Source organism: Tursiops truncatus, chromosome 15 (genome assembly GCF_011762595.2).
Source record: "Tursiops truncatus isolate mTurTru1 chromosome 15, mTurTru1.mat.Y, whole genome shotgun sequence".
Taxonomy (NCBI): Eukaryota; Metazoa; Chordata; class Mammalia; order Artiodactyla; family Delphinidae; genus Tursiops; species Tursiops truncatus.
Window position 1 is genome coordinate 34,068,367 of NC_047048.1, and position 16,879 is coordinate 34,085,245.

The 16,879-nt window shown below is 54.5% G+C and overlaps 1 protein-coding gene across 3 annotated transcripts in view; it reads left to right on the top strand.

Moving 5' to 3' along the window:
• The window catches only part of PPL (periplakin), a 47,036-nt gene that overhangs the window by 22,634 nt on the left and 7,523 nt on the right, over positions 1-16,879 (top strand). For 2 of the 3 annotated variants that reach the window (XM_033840196.1, XM_033840195.2), the window contains exons 2-17: positions 837-936; positions 5,406-5,560; positions 6,228-6,348; positions 6,961-7,086; positions 7,177-7,218; positions 8,634-8,795; positions 8,892-8,999; positions 9,932-10,027; positions 11,302-11,424; positions 11,519-11,665; positions 12,300-12,451; positions 13,720-13,817; positions 13,985-14,142; positions 15,073-15,251; positions 15,332-15,470; positions 16,223-16,416. In XM_033840196.1, coding sequence (XP_033696087.1) covers positions 837-936; positions 5,406-5,560; positions 6,228-6,348; positions 6,961-7,086; positions 7,177-7,218; positions 8,634-8,795; positions 8,892-8,999; positions 9,932-10,027; positions 11,302-11,424; positions 11,519-11,665; positions 12,300-12,451; positions 13,720-13,817; positions 13,985-14,142; positions 15,073-15,251; positions 15,332-15,470; positions 16,223-16,416 — 2,100 coding nt within the window. Of the gene's footprint in view, positions 1-836; positions 937-5,405; positions 5,561-6,227; positions 6,349-6,960; positions 7,087-7,176; positions 7,219-8,633; positions 8,796-8,891; positions 9,000-9,931; positions 10,028-11,301; positions 11,425-11,518; positions 11,666-12,299; positions 12,452-13,719; positions 13,818-13,984; positions 14,143-15,072; positions 15,252-15,331; positions 15,471-16,222; positions 16,417-16,879 lie in introns of those variants that run through there. The other variant, XM_073792351.1, reaches the window with a different exon arrangement.

Consider the following 16,879-nt stretch of genomic DNA (forward strand, 5'->3'; position numbering starts at 1 on the left):
ATTTCCTTTTTTTAGTAAATTTATTTAAATATAGAGAGTGAGTAGATTAAAAGTGTCAGGTATTTAATAATGCTGCTTACACAAAAACTTGTACCCGAATGTTCATAGCAGCCTGATCCGTAATGACCAATAGGTGGAAACAACCCAAATGTCTCTCAGTGGATGACTGGATATGTAAAATGTGAGATAGTCAAGCTGTGGAGTATTATGCAGCCATAAAAAGGAGTGAAGCACTGACACATGCTATAACATGGATGACCCTCAAAAATATTGTTAAGTGAAAGAAGTTAGACATGAAAGGCCTCGCTCGTATTGTAGGATTCCACTTCTATGAAATGTCCGGAGTAGGCAAATCCATAGAGACAGAAAGTGGATTCGTGGTCGCCAGGGGCCGTAGGGCGGGATGGTGAGGAGTGAGTACTAAACGATGCGGGGTTTCTTTTTGGGGGTGATGAAAACATTCTGGAATTACATAGTGATGATGGTTATACAACCTTGTGAATACACTAAAAACCACTGAATTATACACTTTAAAAGGGTGAATTTTACATCTCAGTAAAAAATGTGGAAAAAAAGGGTAAGTGTGCTCTACCAGCATGGTAAAACAGAAGCATTAGAGCGATGGCCAGAGCGAGGGCTGACTCCCTGCCAGGTGCTGCCTCCTTTCTGTGCCTTTAGTGACGTTGCCCTGGGGGGACAGCCAAGCTCCATCTGAGGCTCACTGGACAGCTTCTGCTCCAAGCCTGGGGCTGGGGACAGCCTGGGAGGCTGGGTGCTGGTGGGGACCCGGCCCTTGCCCTCTGGCCCTCGGCCTACCTTCCTTCTTCCGCCTGCAGCGTCTCTAACAAGGAGCTGTCAGAGCTGATTGAGCAGCTGCAGAAGAATGCCGACCAGGTGGAGAGGAACATCGTGGACACGGAGGCCAAGCTGCAGAGCGTGAGTGCCCCATCTCCCACCCTGGTGCCCCCTGTGCCACCAGCCCTGCTCAGGACCAGGGGCTTGTCTGACCCCGTGGTTCTCACCTGGGCGTGATTCTGCCCCCAGGGGACATGTGGTCACATCTGGAGACATTTTTAGCCGTCACAACTTGGGGAATGCAGTGGGCGGGTATCTAGTGGTGGAGTCCAGGGATGCTGCTATACACCCTACAGTGCACAGAACAGCCCCGTACACGGAATGATCCAGCCGCAAATGTCAAAGTGCCCAGGTGGAGATGCACTGAAGAGGAACCTCCTTATTGCTCATAGTACCAGCTCCTCCACCCCGGGTACAAAGTTGCTGCAGCTTATGGGCCCCATCTGGAGGAGAACCACAGACTCAGGATCCAGGCTCTGGTTAGGATCCCAGCTTTGCCACTTACTGTGTGACCTTGAGCAAGTCACCTTACCTCTCTGTTCATGCGATTCCCTCTGAAAGGATAAGAGCGATTGTCCCCACCTGCTGGGCTGCTGTAAAGATTCGATGAGATTATGCAGCTGCAGTGCAGGGTTCACTATTATTATCAACATCATCATCCTTACTTCTCCTACCATTGCCACTACTCAGATGCAGGCTGGGCAGATCACTTTCCCTCTCTGTGCCTCAGTTTCCTCTCCTGTAACATGGGGATAACAACCGACCTGAGCCCAAAGGTTCTCCTGGGGATCCTGCACCATGGGCCACGCTGGAGCCGTGCTCACTCCTGTGAGCTGCTAAGATGACCCCCTCTTCTCTGAACCCTCCACAGCCCAGTGCGGTTGAGTTTATATGTGTTTTTGTAGCTGGAGAAACTGAGGTTCAGAGAGGGCCAGGGCGGACTATGTCAGTGACAGAGCTGACCCCAGAGGCATCCCACAGGTGGGGTTGCCAGATTTAGCAAATAAAAATATAGGGTATCCAGTTAAGTTTGAATTTTAGAACACAAATATTTTTTTTTGTATAATTATATCCCATGTACTACTTGGGATATAATAATATTATAAAATTATCCATTGTTTATCTGAAATTTGAATTTAACTGGGCGTCTGTATTTCATCTGCATTCCAGGCATGACTAAGACGAGGGTCCAGAGGAGTGGGTGGCTGAGGGTGGACAGGTCACGAGAGATGTCAAGGTCCGGCCGGCCCCACTGCTGTCCCCAGGCCCAGACGTGGCTGCCACTCCTCTGAGAGCCAAGGGATCCACCCACCTGAGGGCCAGTCCCCCTGAGACCTGAGGGACAAGGGTGGGCTGGGGATGGCACAGCTGGGGGTGAGAAGTGGGGGCATGGGGAGAGTGGGGCAGGAAAGGCAAGAGGGCCCCCCCTTCCCTCAGGGTCCCCCCTCCCCTCTCTCATTCCTTTCCTGACTCCACCTCCCACTTTTCTTTCTGGCCTCAGCCGGCCCTGCCAGCATCCTTCCCTCTGGCCATGGCCTTGCCCTGGTACCCAGCCCCTTTGGCAGTTTTTTTGTCCCCTCTCTTGTGACTGCCATGGTGGTGTGTGCTTTCCTAAATGAAAACAGCTTTTTGGAGTGTGTCCTTTTTTCCTCCTAATAAAAGTAATATGTGTTCGTTACAAACATTTCAGGACCGATAAACAAGTATAACGAAGCAAATTAAGATGGCGTATGATTCTACCACCAGAGAGAACGATCATCCGTTAATCTTCTGGTGTTTCTGTGACCTTTGCTTGTGTGTGTGAATAGCGTCCAGCCCTCTCATTGTATTTGCTTAGAGTGATGACTCAAAGTAACAAGGATGTTTTAGGGAGATAATTTTGAACTATTTTCTTTTCATTCAAATGAACAAACTTAAGAAAAGAAACCACGCTTTGAAGACTGCATGGGATAATCTTTCTGTCTTTTCTCTTCCTTCCTTCCTTCCTTTTTTCGGAAGAAAACATCATTATTAATCTTACTACCCAAACGTTCTCTTGAACTTTCCTATTTTTTTATGGAAGTGAGATTCACATAAGATATAATTAACCACTTAAAGTGTACAATTCCGTGGCATTTTGTACATTTACGATGTTGTGCAACCACTGCCTCTATCTGGTTCCAAGGCACTTTCATCGCCCCAAAGGGAAACTCCACGCCCGTCAGCAGTCATTCCCCATCCCCTCCCCACAGCCCCTGACAACCGCTAATCTGCTTTCTGTCTCTTTGGATATACTTATTCTGGATATTTCATATAAACAGAATCATACAGCATGTGACCTTTTGTGTCGATCCCAATTTTTAAATGCCAGAAAAGTTGGAAGAATTGGAGAACATCCATATCCTCACCGCATCTCCTGGATTTGCTGTATCCCTCATCTGTCCATCAGTGTGTGTGTCATTTACAAGATATGTCAGTCCCTATAATTTTTTTTTTTTTACTTTAAAAAACTTCTCTATGGAAAGTGTCCAAGTTTTAAGAGCTCACCCTTGTGAGTTTTTGCATCAGTAGGTACCCATGAAACCATTACTCAGGTCAAGATAGAGGAATTTCCCAAAAGGTCCCAAGGGACCTTCCCAATCAGTATCCCCCAGAGGTAACCACTGTGCTGACCTCTGTTCCCATTGATCAGTCTTGTCCAACTGTTGACTATTGAACACCCACATGGCATATCTCCCCACTAGATGTTCTTTATTGTCTCGGCTGGAGAGGGCTTGCGTTCCCACACAGCACCTGCACCTGTGTGAAATAGGAAATGATTAATTTACTTCCTCCTTTTGCAAAATTAATCTTTGACACTATAACTGCCCAGCAGAGCTTCAGATCAGCTGCTGATGGTGGAGCTGATAAAATTCCACCCAAGCCAAGAACCATGACATTTTGTTGCAACTTTTTAACTCGCCAGACCCACCCATGGTGGGGTGATGGCCCAGCGCCATTGGACTTCTGCCACGTGGACCTCACCCCCAAGCCCCTCAGGGCGCTGGGCCCACTTGCTGCTCAGCCCTCCCGGCCCAGGAAAGACCTGGAAGAACGGGCTGGATACCTTCTCTTCCTCCGAGAGGAAGTTGAGTCATTTGACACCGTACCAGGCACCACATCACTTCTGTTCACTTCTTTTTCCTTTTGCCATTTCTTCCTTTTTCTTTTTCAACATCTTTATTGAAGCATGTTTTACAGATCAGAAAAATGCACCCCCTTTAAACGTACAGTGCAATGGTTTCCAGTAACATCAGCAAGTGGTGCAGTCATTTCTGTAGATTGGTTTCAGAACTTTTCTTCATCCCTTCATAAGAGCTCCTGTGTCCATTGACTGCAGATTCCCCTCCCATCCAGCCCTTGGCAGCCACTCATCTACTTTCTGCCTGTGAATTAGCCGACTCAGGGCAGTTCCCATAAATCGGTCCCGTGCAGTGTGGCCTTCCGTGTCTGGCTCCTCTCACTTGCATGGTTTTGAGGCTCGTCCCTGACGAGCCCGCATCTGTGCTCCCACCTTCTCGCTGCCAAGGGAGAGTCCTTGGGTCACTTGGATACCTCTTCTGGAGCAGGGGTTTCTCTTACTCCCATTGCAGAGATGGGGACGCCGAGACCCAGCGAGGGGAGGGGACTGGCCTCTCAAGTTCCCCCATGTGACCCCCGTCCAGTCTCTGGACCCCCAATCCCGTCTCTGACTCATCCCCCCTGGGCCTGGGGTCCCCCGGGCCTGGCACAGTGCCCAGCCATGCTCCCTGAAAGTCCACTAAGTGGATTAATGGACTGTGTTTAGAAACCTGCTGTACCCGCTGCTCATTCATTGTTCTTCCGTAAATAAGCAGAGACCCTGGACTCATCAGCGACTTATCCATTGTACCTCCCAGATGCCCACCGACTTTGTTCATTCTCGCCATTTCACTGGTGACACCCCAGCGTGGGCCACCCTCAGCTCTCACCCAGGCTCTGTCACAACCCCCGACTGTGCTCCCAGCTTGTACCCTGTTCCCTGCAGAGCCCCTGGAGGAATTGCCTTTAAGGATAGGTGGGGCCCTGTCTCCCACTTCCTCCCCCGTCCCTCCTTCCAGCCTCAATCACAGCCATCCTTTCCTCCCACAGGACATTTGCACAGACTATTCCCTCTGCCTAGAACACTATTCCCTTTCTTCCTTCCTTCTTAGCCTGTGTCACCACCTCAGAGGGGCCTCACTGACCCCCAGAGCTCAAGCAGGTCCCCCATGTTCCACCTCTGCTGTGTTTCCTTGGTAAACACCAACTTGTAGGAACTTGCAGTTACCTTTGTGAGGTTTATCTATGACTTGCCTTTCTGGGGGTCTTCCTCTCCCCTGGGCTGGGCGGGGGCCATGTCTCTTTGTGCACAGCTATGTCCCGAGCCGGCCACAGCAGGCACTTGAGCAAAGGCTGGGCAGGGCTGGGGGAAGCCATCGCTCGCCCCTCTCCTCCCGTCCCTCCCATCCCAGCTGTGCCCACTGAGTCCCTGCCCACTCTCTCTCCCCGCCCCTTTCTTGTGACTCTCACAGGACCTGGCCCGGCTGCAGGAGGGCCGGCAGCCGGAGCACCGGGACTCAGCCCTGCAGAAGGTTTCAGACTCAGAGAAGCTGCTGTATGTGCTGGAGGCAGACGCGGCCATCGCCAAGCACATGAAGCACCCCCAGGCGGACATGATCGCCGAGGAGTAGGTCCCCTCCGCTTCGGGTCCTGAGGGACCTGCTCGGGACCAGGGCAGGGGGGCTGCAGCCACTCAGCATTCAGGAACCTGAGTTGGGGTTTGTTGAGGGTTAACTGGATGCCAGCACGAGCCAAACACTTTATGTTATCCTCACGACAACCCATTTTGCAGTTGGGGAAACTGAGGCTCGGAGCGCTGGTGTCTCTCTCCTGTCCTGGTCAGAGTGTGACTACAGCCCCCTGACCTCCAAGCTTGCGAACACATTCTCTCCTGCCTAATGCCCAGCTGGCTTCCTGAGCGCCTGGCTCTCGCCTCAGCTTAGATGTGGACAAAGCACTCTCACTGTCATGGCCCCCACCACCCTGTAGCCCTGCTGGATGGTGGGCTCCAGAGAGCAGCAGATCTGCCTGTTTCTTCTGGAACCTCCTGTGGGTCTGGGTGCACAGTAGGGCTCTCAGGAAACATTGGTGGGGGAAGGTAGAATGAAGGAAAGTGGACAGGAGCAGGGTGGGAGTGATTGCCTGGACCCAAGGCCACAGTCACCCTGTCCTACCAGGCCACTGAGCAGAAAGCTGAGGCCAGGGGCTGGGGTGGGAGGCCGCCCCCCTCGTGGCATGGGCAGTGCACCCACCAACCAGCCCCGCTAACCAGGGTGGCCACTCTCCCCGCTTAGCATCTGTCAGCTGAAGGAGCGTGTGACCAACCTCCGCGGGAAACACAAGCAGGTCTACAACCTGGCAGTGAAGGAGGTGGACCCGCAGGTCAACTGGGAGGCGCTGGTGGAGGAAAAGCTGGTATGGCCCGGGGTTCAGCTGGGGTGGGGCTGTGTGTGGGCCAGGGGGGCCCCTACCGTTGAATGGGCACCACAGTCTTGTCAGGGAGGGAGTTGTGTTCCCGGTGTTTCCTGATGTTTGTGTCAATGAGATGAGCAAGGCTCAGAGAGGTGCAGTGCCTAGCTCAGGGTCACACAGCAGAAGTGGTGGAGATTGGGACCCTCCCGGGCTCGTTGGAGTCCTGGCAGGCTGGGGGCAGTGGCCAGATTTCTGGCTGGCCACTGCCCTTCCTTTGCCCTCATCAGCCCATCTCCACCATGGAGAACCCCGGGCACTGGGTGACCCCAAACAAGTGACTCCCCCGGCCGAGCCTCTGTTTCCCCATCTGTGAAATGGAAACAGTAACCGTGAGGGCGTCTGAGTTTGCTGTGAGATTAAATGAGATAGGATGTGACAGCCTCTCTCTGCATCCCTCCGGGGCCACTTCACTCACTCCTTGGCCGGCACCGTGAGGAGGAGAGCCGAGGCTCCCAGGGTATGGGGTACTGGGTGGGTTGCGAGTACTGGGTGGGCTGTGAGTCCTGAGTCCCTGGCCCACCCTCATGCATGTTGTCCCTCCGCCCGCCCGGCCAGGACAAGCTGAGCAGCCAGAGCTTCGGGTCGGACCTGCCACTGGTGGACCACCAGGTGGAGCAGCACAACATCTTCCACAATGAAGTCAAGGCCATCAGGCCCCACCTGACCAAGGACGGGGGCAAGGTATGTGCACAGGGGTGGGGGGGGGCCCCGGGGAGGAGGGGCTCCCACCTGCACTCCCGCCCTAACCCATGCCCTCGGCTCCGTCCTCAGGAGCAGAACAGCGAACTGCAGGCCAAGTACCAGAAACTGCTGGTGAGACGCCCCGGGAACGGCATGGGAGGGGCTGGGAAGCCGGGCCATGGGGACAGAAGTGTGTGCAGTAAACACTTCAAACAGGACGGAGGGGGATGAAGTGGGAAGAGGCAGTACCCCGAGCCCCTACCTGAGAGGCACCCCTGTTTGCCCTGTGCTCGTGGAAAACCCCAAGAGACCCCATGGATACAGTTCATCTTACTACTTGCTTCTTAATTCTTTATTGAGCACCTACTGTGTGCCAGATACAATGCCACCTGCTTAATAAACGGAGGTTTTTCTATTTCCTTTTTCAAAACCTTTAAAGAATGTCTTCTTTTTTAAATTTTTAATTAATTTATTAATTTATTTTTATTTTTGGCTATGTTGGGTTTTCGTTTCTGTGTGAGGGCCTTCTCTATTTGCAGCGAGCGGGGGCCACTCTTCATCGCGGTGCGCGGGCCTCTCACTATCGCTGCCTCTCTCATTGCGGAGCACAGGCTCCAGACACACAGGCTCAGTAGTTGTGGCTCACGGGCCCAGCTGCTCCGCGGCATGTGGGATCTTCCCATACCAGGGCTCGAACCCGTGTCCCCTGCATTGGCAGGCAGACTCTCAACCACTGCGCCACCAGGGAAGCCCCAAGAATGTCTTCTTTTTAAAACCGCACAAGTGATACATAAATGTTGTGGACATTACAGACACTCATTATGGACGTTACAGACGCCTCAGACGTGAGAATGCAGAGGCGGTGATAGTATAGCCGGTAGGAGGCTCTGGAGCTGGGCTGCCTCCACCCCTTTTGGTGGGGAAACCTTGAGCACAAGCTGCTGAGCCTCTGGGAGCCTCAGTTTCCTCATCTGTAAAACAATCACGTCCAGTCCCTGGCTCATAGGATGCTTTGAGGATTGCATGAGTTGATGTTGGAGAAGTCCTTAGCACAGTCCTGGCACGTGGTGGGCCCCACACGTGTTCACTACTGTTCTCATTTGCAGAGTGGAACGCAGACATCCGTCCTCCTTCCCCTCCTCCTTGCCCTGTGGTAGTTTGCTACGATCCCCCAGCACCATGACATGTTAAAGAAAAAAGTGGAAGTGTAGCTGCTGATGTTTTTTGAGCACCAGCTGTATGCCAGGGTTGGTGCCCTATGAGATCAGTGCTGTCGTTATTCCCATTTTGCAGACGAGTAAACTAACGTTCCACAAATATGTCAATTCTGTGAGGGTTTTGTCTGTTTTGCTCACTGCTGTATCCGCAGGGCGTGGAGCCGTGCCCAGCACTTAGTAGATTCTCAGAAAACATTTGCTGAACAAATGAAGGGGTTTCGAAGGGTGGGAGGCGGTCAGGTGACTTATCCAAGGGAGTGCAGTGGAGCAGGAGGCGTGGAGGGAGGCTGTTGCCGGCAAGGCCACAGCCCTGTCCTTGCCCACCCACAGGCGGCGTCTCAGGCACGGCAGCAGCACCTGAGCTCGCTGCAGGACTACATGCAGCGCTGCACCAATGAGCTGTACTGGCTGGACCAGCAGGCCCAGAGTCGTATGCAGTACGACTGGAGCGACTGCAACCTCGACTACCCCAGCCGCCGGCGCCAGTATGAGGTGGGCACTAGGCTCTGGGGGTGCGGGCCAGGGGGCTGGGAAGGAGCACGGGACTGCCTGGCTGGTCAATGAGCCCCTCCACTGCCCCTGCTGCAGAATTTCATCAACCGGAACCTGGAGGCCAAAGAGGAGAGAATTAACAAGCTGCACAGTGAGGGTGACCAGCTGCTTGCCGCCAAGCACCCCGGAAGGAAATCCATTGAGGTACGTGAGCCCCGGGAAGGGACGCCTCCTCCAGCCTGCCCTCCGGGTGGCCTCTGCTCTGGGCCACCTACACTCAGGCAGGCCCCAAGGTGGGTGTCCTGTGTCCATCTGTCTGTCTCTCCATTTTGCTGCCTCCTCTTGCTCTGTCTGACCCTGCGTCCTCTCCTTATCTCAATGCCCTGCCCTCAGTCCCTGGACTTCTGAAGCCCATGTGGTGCCCATATTAGTTTCCTATTGCTGCTGTAACAAATGACCACAAACTGGGTGGCTTTAAACAAAGGAAAGTTATTCTCTCATAGTTTTGAAGGCCAGAAATTCGAAATCAGGGTTTTGGCAGGCTTGTTTCCTCCAGGTCTCTAGGGGAGAATCCTTCCTCATCTCTCCTTGCTTCTGGTAGTTGCTGGCAACCCTTGGCATTCCTTGGTTTGGGGCTGCATCACTCCTGTATCTGCCTCTGTGTCGTCACATGGCCTTCTCACCTGTGTGTCATCTCCTCTTCTTATGAGGACACCAGTCATTGGATTTCAGGCCCACCTTAAATCCAGGATGATTTCATCTTGAGATCCTTAACCAATTATATCTGCAAAGACCCTATTTCCAAATAAAGTCACATTCTGAGCTCTGGTGGACTTGAATCTGGGGAGTACCTTTGTGAGATTTTTTTAAAAGCACCACTTTGGGCAGACACAGCCCCTACTTGTCCCTTGTGCAGTATACAACCTGAGCACCCATAACACAGCAGCCCTGCTTGGCGCCTCAACACGTTCCCCTCACTCCTCCTCCCACCCCTGGGCGGGAGGTGGCTGGGAGCCACACACATGCAGAGGCCAGATACCCCCTCCTCTATCCTTTCCTGGTCTGGAATCCTGCCATCCCTCCCTTCGTGTCCCCGGTGCTTGGCCAGCAGCAATCTGCCTCCTTTCTCCTGGCAGGCTCACATGGAGGCTGTGCATGCAGATTGGAAGGAGTACCTGAACCTGCTCATCTGTGAGGAGAGCCATCTGAAGTACATGGAAGACTACCACCAGGTACCTGCCAGCCCAGGGCCCCGTTGGTGGGAGCACCCAGTGCCTGCTTGGCTCACTCATGGCCTCAGTGCTACTTCCTCCAGGAGCCTTGCAGGGCTGCCTGCCCAGGCCTCCCAGTACTTACACTTCTGATGACGTGGGCGTGCCCCAAGCTTGCTGGGCCCTTGTCTGCCTTCCCTGGGGGCTGGGACTGGAGAGTCTGACTCACCAGGATAGTGTAGGCACAGGAGTAGGTGTGTGGAGTTTTAATTTTGGTAAAAAATATACAATATGAAATTTGCCATTTTAGGCATTTTTAAGTGTACAATCCAGTGCATTCATTACATTCACAATGTTGTGCAACCATTGCCACTGTCTTTCCAAAACTTTTTCATCACCCCAAATAGGAATTCTGTACCTAATGAACAATCACTCCCCATTCCAACCCCTGGTAACCTCTCATCTACTTTCTGTCTCTTTGGATTTGCCTGTTTTCGATATTTCATAGAAGTGGAATCACATGATATGTGGCCTTTTGTATCTGGCTCTTTCACTGAACATAATGTTTTCAAGGTTCATCATGTTGTAGCATGAACCAGAATTTCATTCCTTTTCGTGGCTGAATAATATTCCATTGTATGCATGGACCACGTTGTGTTTATCCATTTACCTGTTGATGGATGCTGCATTGTTTCCACAGGAATGTGTTTTTAACAAGAGAGCTGCAGGTGATTCTTATGAGTAGGTGATTTGGGGACACTTGAACTCAGATGATACTATTGTAACTAACTCCTGGTTCAGTGTCAGCCCTTCTGGGCTATGAGCTTCACAGGGATCCCAAAGTCATGTTCATAGCTGCAGCCCAGGGGACAGCTGACAATGAATGATTCCAGAGCTAATGGGCTGAAGAATGGGCAAGAAAGTTTCCTAGAACCAAGTGGGGACGCTTATCTTCCATGTACTAAGACTTAGAATAAGTCAGGGTGTCCCTAGCACAAAGAGAAGAGTGGAATAGAGAAGAACCCTAAGCTTACTGGTGTATACACATGAAAACAATATGTCATAGAGGTGGCATTGCATGGATTGGTGGGAAGGGACCTGGTTTCTCCCTGTGAAGCCCCCCAGGAAGCTGGGCTGGGGAGGGTTGTGGGTGTCCCCAGGTGGCAGAGCCCATGGATTCAGGGTGAGTGGGAGGCCCAGCCCTACCTGGGAATGGGCTTAAAGTCACAGCCAGGATTAGCCCCAGGTGTCCTAGCACTGTCCTGTCCGTGACAGGGCCCCCCGGTCTCCTCTAGTTCCACAAAGACGTGAAGGATGCCCAGGAGCTGCTGCGCAAGGTGGACTCAGACCTGAACCAGAAATACAGTCCCGACTTCAAAGACCAATACCAGATTGAGTTGATGCTGCGGGAGCTGGACGTGAGTGATGCCTGAGCAGGCCCCTCCCCAGCTCCTTGCCTGCTGACCAGGGAAGGCTGCGTGATCTCACCTGGGCACTCCCCCCCATGTTTAGGACCAGGAGAAGGCTCTGGACAAGTACGAGCACGAGGTGCGGGGCCTGCAGAAGCGAGGGCAGCAGGTGGTACCCCTCAGGTACCGCCGGGAGACACCATTCAAGCCCATCCCCGTGGAGGCACTCTGTGACTTTGAGAGTGACCAGGTGAGCCCCTGCCTGGTGCTCCAGGTGCCCCAGGCAAGCTGGGCCCAGATCTGCCTCCTCTTATGTCACTGAAAGGCCTTAGGAGTGACATGGCTGGATGCAGGATCTCAAATATTTCAGGAGCCTGTGTTTATCTCCATCATGGGGTCCTCTCTGCCAATGCCCCTGCATCACCCCACCTGCTGCCCTGGCCTTTTCTGTCCTACCAGCTTAGTGGCCCCAGTCATTCCAGCAGAAGTCCCAGGGAAGGTTCTCATTGGCCTGCTCTGAGTCATGTGTCCAGCCTAAACCAATCACTGTGGCCAGGGATGCCATTCTCTCATTGGCCGGACCTGAGTCACATGTCCACCCCCAGAAGTCAGGGAATGGAGGGACGAGAACACATGGGCTGGGACTGCACAGGGGCTCCCCAAAGGGAAATCCAGGTGGGTGCTAGGCCGGCAGACCCAGCACATGTTCTCTTGGTGCTGGCCCCTCTCAACTCTCTATGATGGAACCTCTTGGGGAGGATCTGAGAAACAGGCTAAGACTCCCCAGGTCCCAGAGTTAGGGGTGGGGCTGAGATGGTGACTGGGCTCCTGGCCACCAGGGGGGCAGGTCTCTCCATGTGTTCTGACTGGCCTGTCCCCACCAGGGCCTAATCTCTCGGGGCTACAGCTACACCCTGCAGAGGAACAACGGGGAGAGCTGGGACCTCACGGACAGCGCAGGGAATGAGCTGACTGCCCCAGCTGTCTGCTTCATGATCCCTCCCACCGACCCCGAGGCCCTGGCTCTGGCCGACAGGTACAGGGGTAAAGGAAGGAGCCAGCGTGGACTGGCCGCACCCCCTGGGCCCCTCAGGCCACGTTCACAGCCCTGGGCACCCCAACTCAACCTCAGGATGCCACTAACATCCCCACACCTGCACCCCTTGGTGGCTCAAGTGGGACAGCAGCAGATCCTGTTGGCTGAGCTGACTTGTGTGTGAACCTCTGGCTCTGGGCACACATCAGGGAGTGGTTTTTCTGCAAGGGCCTCTGGGCCTTTGCACATACTGCTCCCTCTACCTGCACACCAACCCACCACCTGTTGGCTCAGGCCTCTTGGTTTGAAGACCCAGCCTGGGGGTCACCTCTTCTGTGAAGCCTTCCCTGATTGCCCCCTCATCCTCCACCCTGGCTCCAGGAAAAGGGCTGCCGCCTCTTTCTCAAGCACCTTCTCCCACTGCTCGTGCTGCTCTCATTAGGGTGCTTTGTGTCTGTGTCAGTCTCATTGGGCAGAGGCTCCTTGAGACTTACTATTTTCAGGGCCTTGTTCAGTACCTGGTACAAAGCAAGTACCCAAGAACTCTTTGTTGAATGAGTGATTCAAGGAATTCCTTAATTTATTCATTCAGCAAATATGTATTGAGCACCTACTGTGTACTGCTTCCTCAGGGGTAACATCTTGGTGGGGAAAACAAATGAGCAAACAAGATTATTTTATAAATTTATTTATTTGCTTTTATTTTTGGCTGTATTAGGTCTTTGTTGCTGTGCGCAGGCTTTCTCTAGTTGCGGCGAGTGGGGGCTACTCTTTGTTGTGGTGCGTGGGCTTCTTGTCGTCGTGGCTTCTCTTGTTGCAGAGCACGGGCTCTAGACCCGCGGGCTTCAGGAGTTGTGGCACATGGGCTCAATAGTTGTGGCTCGTGGGCTCTAGAGTGCAGGCTCAGTAGTTGTGGCGCACGGGCTTAGTTGCTCCGCAGCATGTGGGATCTTCCCAGGCAAAGGATCGAACCCGTGTCCCCTGCATTGGCAGGCAGATTCTTAACCACTGTGCCACCAGGGAAGCCCAAGATAAGAGAGACAAAGAAAGGAAGGAGGGAAAGAAGGGGTCCGTTGAACCCAAGAGCAAAGAAAGACCAGCGTTTCAGCAAATCCTTTCTACGTGTGTCGTGTTAACTTTTCAAAGCATTTTGATGAGCTTTCCGACTCCTCGAGGCTGTCTGTCCAGCCAGAGTCCAGGGTCCTGTGTCAGTGGGCAGTAGGGGCAGTGGGCTGCCCCAGGTCCCCAGCCCATTTTTGCTGTCACAGCCTGGGCAGCCAGTACCAGACCCTGCGGCAGAAGGCAGCTGGGAGCAGAAGGGCGCTCCAGCAGCGGCATGAGGTGCTGAAGGCAGAGAACTCTGGAGGTGGGTACCAGACGCTGCCTGAGGCTCTGGGGGGACAGGGAGGCAGGGCTGGGCCCAGGGTCTGTGCTGCAGATGGGACAGTGGAGGTGGGGAGGCTGGCCCTCCTACGCCCCCTCCCTGGGCCTCACGATCCCCACTGCCACCCGACTCTGATTTCCCTCCGGCAGATGTCTCTGACCTGCAGGGCCGGCAGCTGCTGGCCGGCTTGGACAAGGTGGCCAGCGACCTGGACCGGCAGGAGAAGGCCATCACAGGGATCCTGCGGCCGCCGCTGGAGCAGGGCCGGGCCGTGCAGGACAGTGCTGAGCGGGCCAAGGACCTCAAGGTACCCCAGGTTGGGGGCAGAGGCTGGCCCACTGGCTCCCCGGGGCCCCTGCTCAAGGTCTTATCCCCATGGGGTGTCTTGGCGCTCAAAAGGGACCACTTGCCACGTGTAACAGGAAGTCGTGAGTCGTGGGGAGGGGGGCTGCTCTAGGCCAAAGATTGAGGAGGTGCCTGAGGCCTGGTGCCCCCAAGACACACCCCTAGGAAAAAGGGCTCGTGGCAGAGCTGACAACAGCAGGACTGCAATCTGAGCAGATCAGCACTGAGCTGAGTGAGAGGCCGCGGTGCCCGGCAGCACACGGGCTCTGGGGCAACAGGGCCAGCTCACTCGCCTTGACCACAGACACCATTCAAGCCCAAACCTCAGTGTCTTCAGTAAAATGGGCTGATCCCCACTCAGGGGGCCTCGACAGGATGGGGTAAGATGAGCCGCATGAACACCATCTACTCCTCACTTCTTTTACACACACACACAGCTTCCCGGGTCCTCGGCGCCCTCCACGATGGGCGTCACCGTTCCCGGTTTACAGGAGAGGAACGGGGCTCAGAGAAGTGCCATGGCCCGTGACGGGGCTCACACCAGGGCTGGTCTGGTTGGGGCCGAGCCAAGGCCAGAGGACGCCTGATACAGGGGTAGGGTTGGGGCTAGGCCCCACCATGTCCCCTCCTAAGCTGCTTGGAGTCGTACCCACCTCATTGGAGTTGTCCCCAAAGATGAGTAAAGCCGTGTGAAGTAGTGGGAACAGGAACCTATTAATATTCATCACTCGTGAGTCACCATCCACTGTGTCAGAATTCCCAGGGATGCTCATTACAAACACGGACTCCTAGGCCAGCGTCCCAGATCCCCAGTCAGGCCCCCCGGGGAGGACATCCCTGTGTGGGGGTGGCTGCCGGCTGTGGTCAACGTGAGGGGCTCTGGTCCCCACAGAACATCACCAACGAGCTGCTGCGCATCGAGCCCGAGAAGGCGAGCAGCACGGCCGAGGGCGAGGCATTCATGCAGGCCCTCCCGGACAGTGGCAGTGCGGCCCTGCTGAGGACGCGGGTGGAGGACACCCAGCGCAGATACGAGCGCCTGGTGCAGCTGCTGGACGCGGCCCAGGAGAAGTGGGTGCAGGTGGGCAGTGGGGAGGCCGGGCGGGGTCAAGGTCCAGCACCGCCCCCCAACTCCTGACTCATGTCCTCAGGGTTGACATCGCCAACCGCCTGGAGAAGAGCCTGCAGCAGGGCCGGGAGGTGCTGGCCTCATACGAAAACCAGCTGGCCCAGGAGGACACAGTGCCCAAGAGTGGCCATGCCCTGGACAGCAAGAGGCAGGAGCTGGCGGTGAGTCTGGGGACCCTGGGCTTCAGGAGCCTTTCTCTGAGTTGGGCATGGGCTCCAGGCACCCCTGCCACCCCACCTGTGGACAGTCGAGGGGCCCGAGGCCCAGGGCAGCAACTCTCTCCAGGTTTGGAGTCCCAGCTGCACACGGGGTTTCTGTGGCCTGTGGAAATCAGGTGCTGGTATCTTAAAATCGAATGTCCACATAATCCCCCCAGATTCCCAGTGTCTCTGGACAAGCAGATCTGGTCACCTGGACCCACATGCCTGCACGGCGCATCAGCTGAGCACAGGAGCCTCTGCCCCAGCCCAGCATCTGCCCTCTTCACCATTGCCGCTGGGCCCGCTCTAAGCATTGGGGTCTGTGAGCCCGTGGGAGGCCCCTTATTCACAAACCACCTCACAAAACCCTTGCCCTTGTGGTGAGGGCCTCACCTCAGAGCCCAGGAAACAGGCTCAGAGACCAGAGCCTTCACGAAGGCCACTCCAGTCCCAGGCACGGGGTCACAGGCACGTGCCGTGTGCCGCAGGGTTTTAGAAGCTAGTTTTCCCAGAGTATTGGTCATTGTAACAAAATGGAAACTGCAGAAATGACCACGGGTTTGAGGAGAAACTCAAGAGGCAAACCACCGGTCCCCGCCCAGGTCCAGGCCTGCCACCCGCTAAAAGCAGGCAGCCGCAAGAGCTCTGGGTAGCACCATCCCGGGCCCTAGAGCTCTGGCCACAGCACCTGCCATCTGCCTCTGCCCCGGCAGGCCATGGCCTCCGAGCTGCAGGCCCGGCAGGCCCTCCTCAGCGAGGTGGAGCAGAATCTGCAGGCCGCCAAGCAGTGCTCTGGCTCGCTGGCCAGCCGCTTCCAGGAGCACTGCCCGGACCTGGAGCGCCAGGAGGCTGAGGTGCACAAGCTGCGCCAGCGCTTTGACAACCTCTGCCAGCAGGTGGAGCTCAGGTGAGGGGACCGCGGGGGCCCTTGGCTTAGTCTGCCTTAAGGCACCAAAGTGGGATTTCTGCAGACAGCAGTGAAGGCTGTTTGATTTCTAAATAATTTCCTCTTTCTGAAAACAGTATATATACAAGATAAAATACACAAAGGGATTATAATGACCAAACCCTTCCCCCAAGATCAGCACTGCTACCAGTTTCTTGTGTGTCCTTCCAAAAACATTCTGTATGAGCTGGGGTAGGTAATTAATGTACGAATGACAACACACCACATACAGTGTGTCTTGCTATTTTCCCTGTCGTATATTTTCCCAGCCTGATGAGTCAGTAAGTGTTCCCCCCTCTTCTGTTTTCTGGAAGAGTTTGTGTAGACTGGGTATTAATTCCTTAAATGCTTGGAAGAATTCACCACTGAAGCCATCTGGGCCTGCAGTTTGTTTTTTTGTGTGTAAGAGGGTTTTTTAACTACA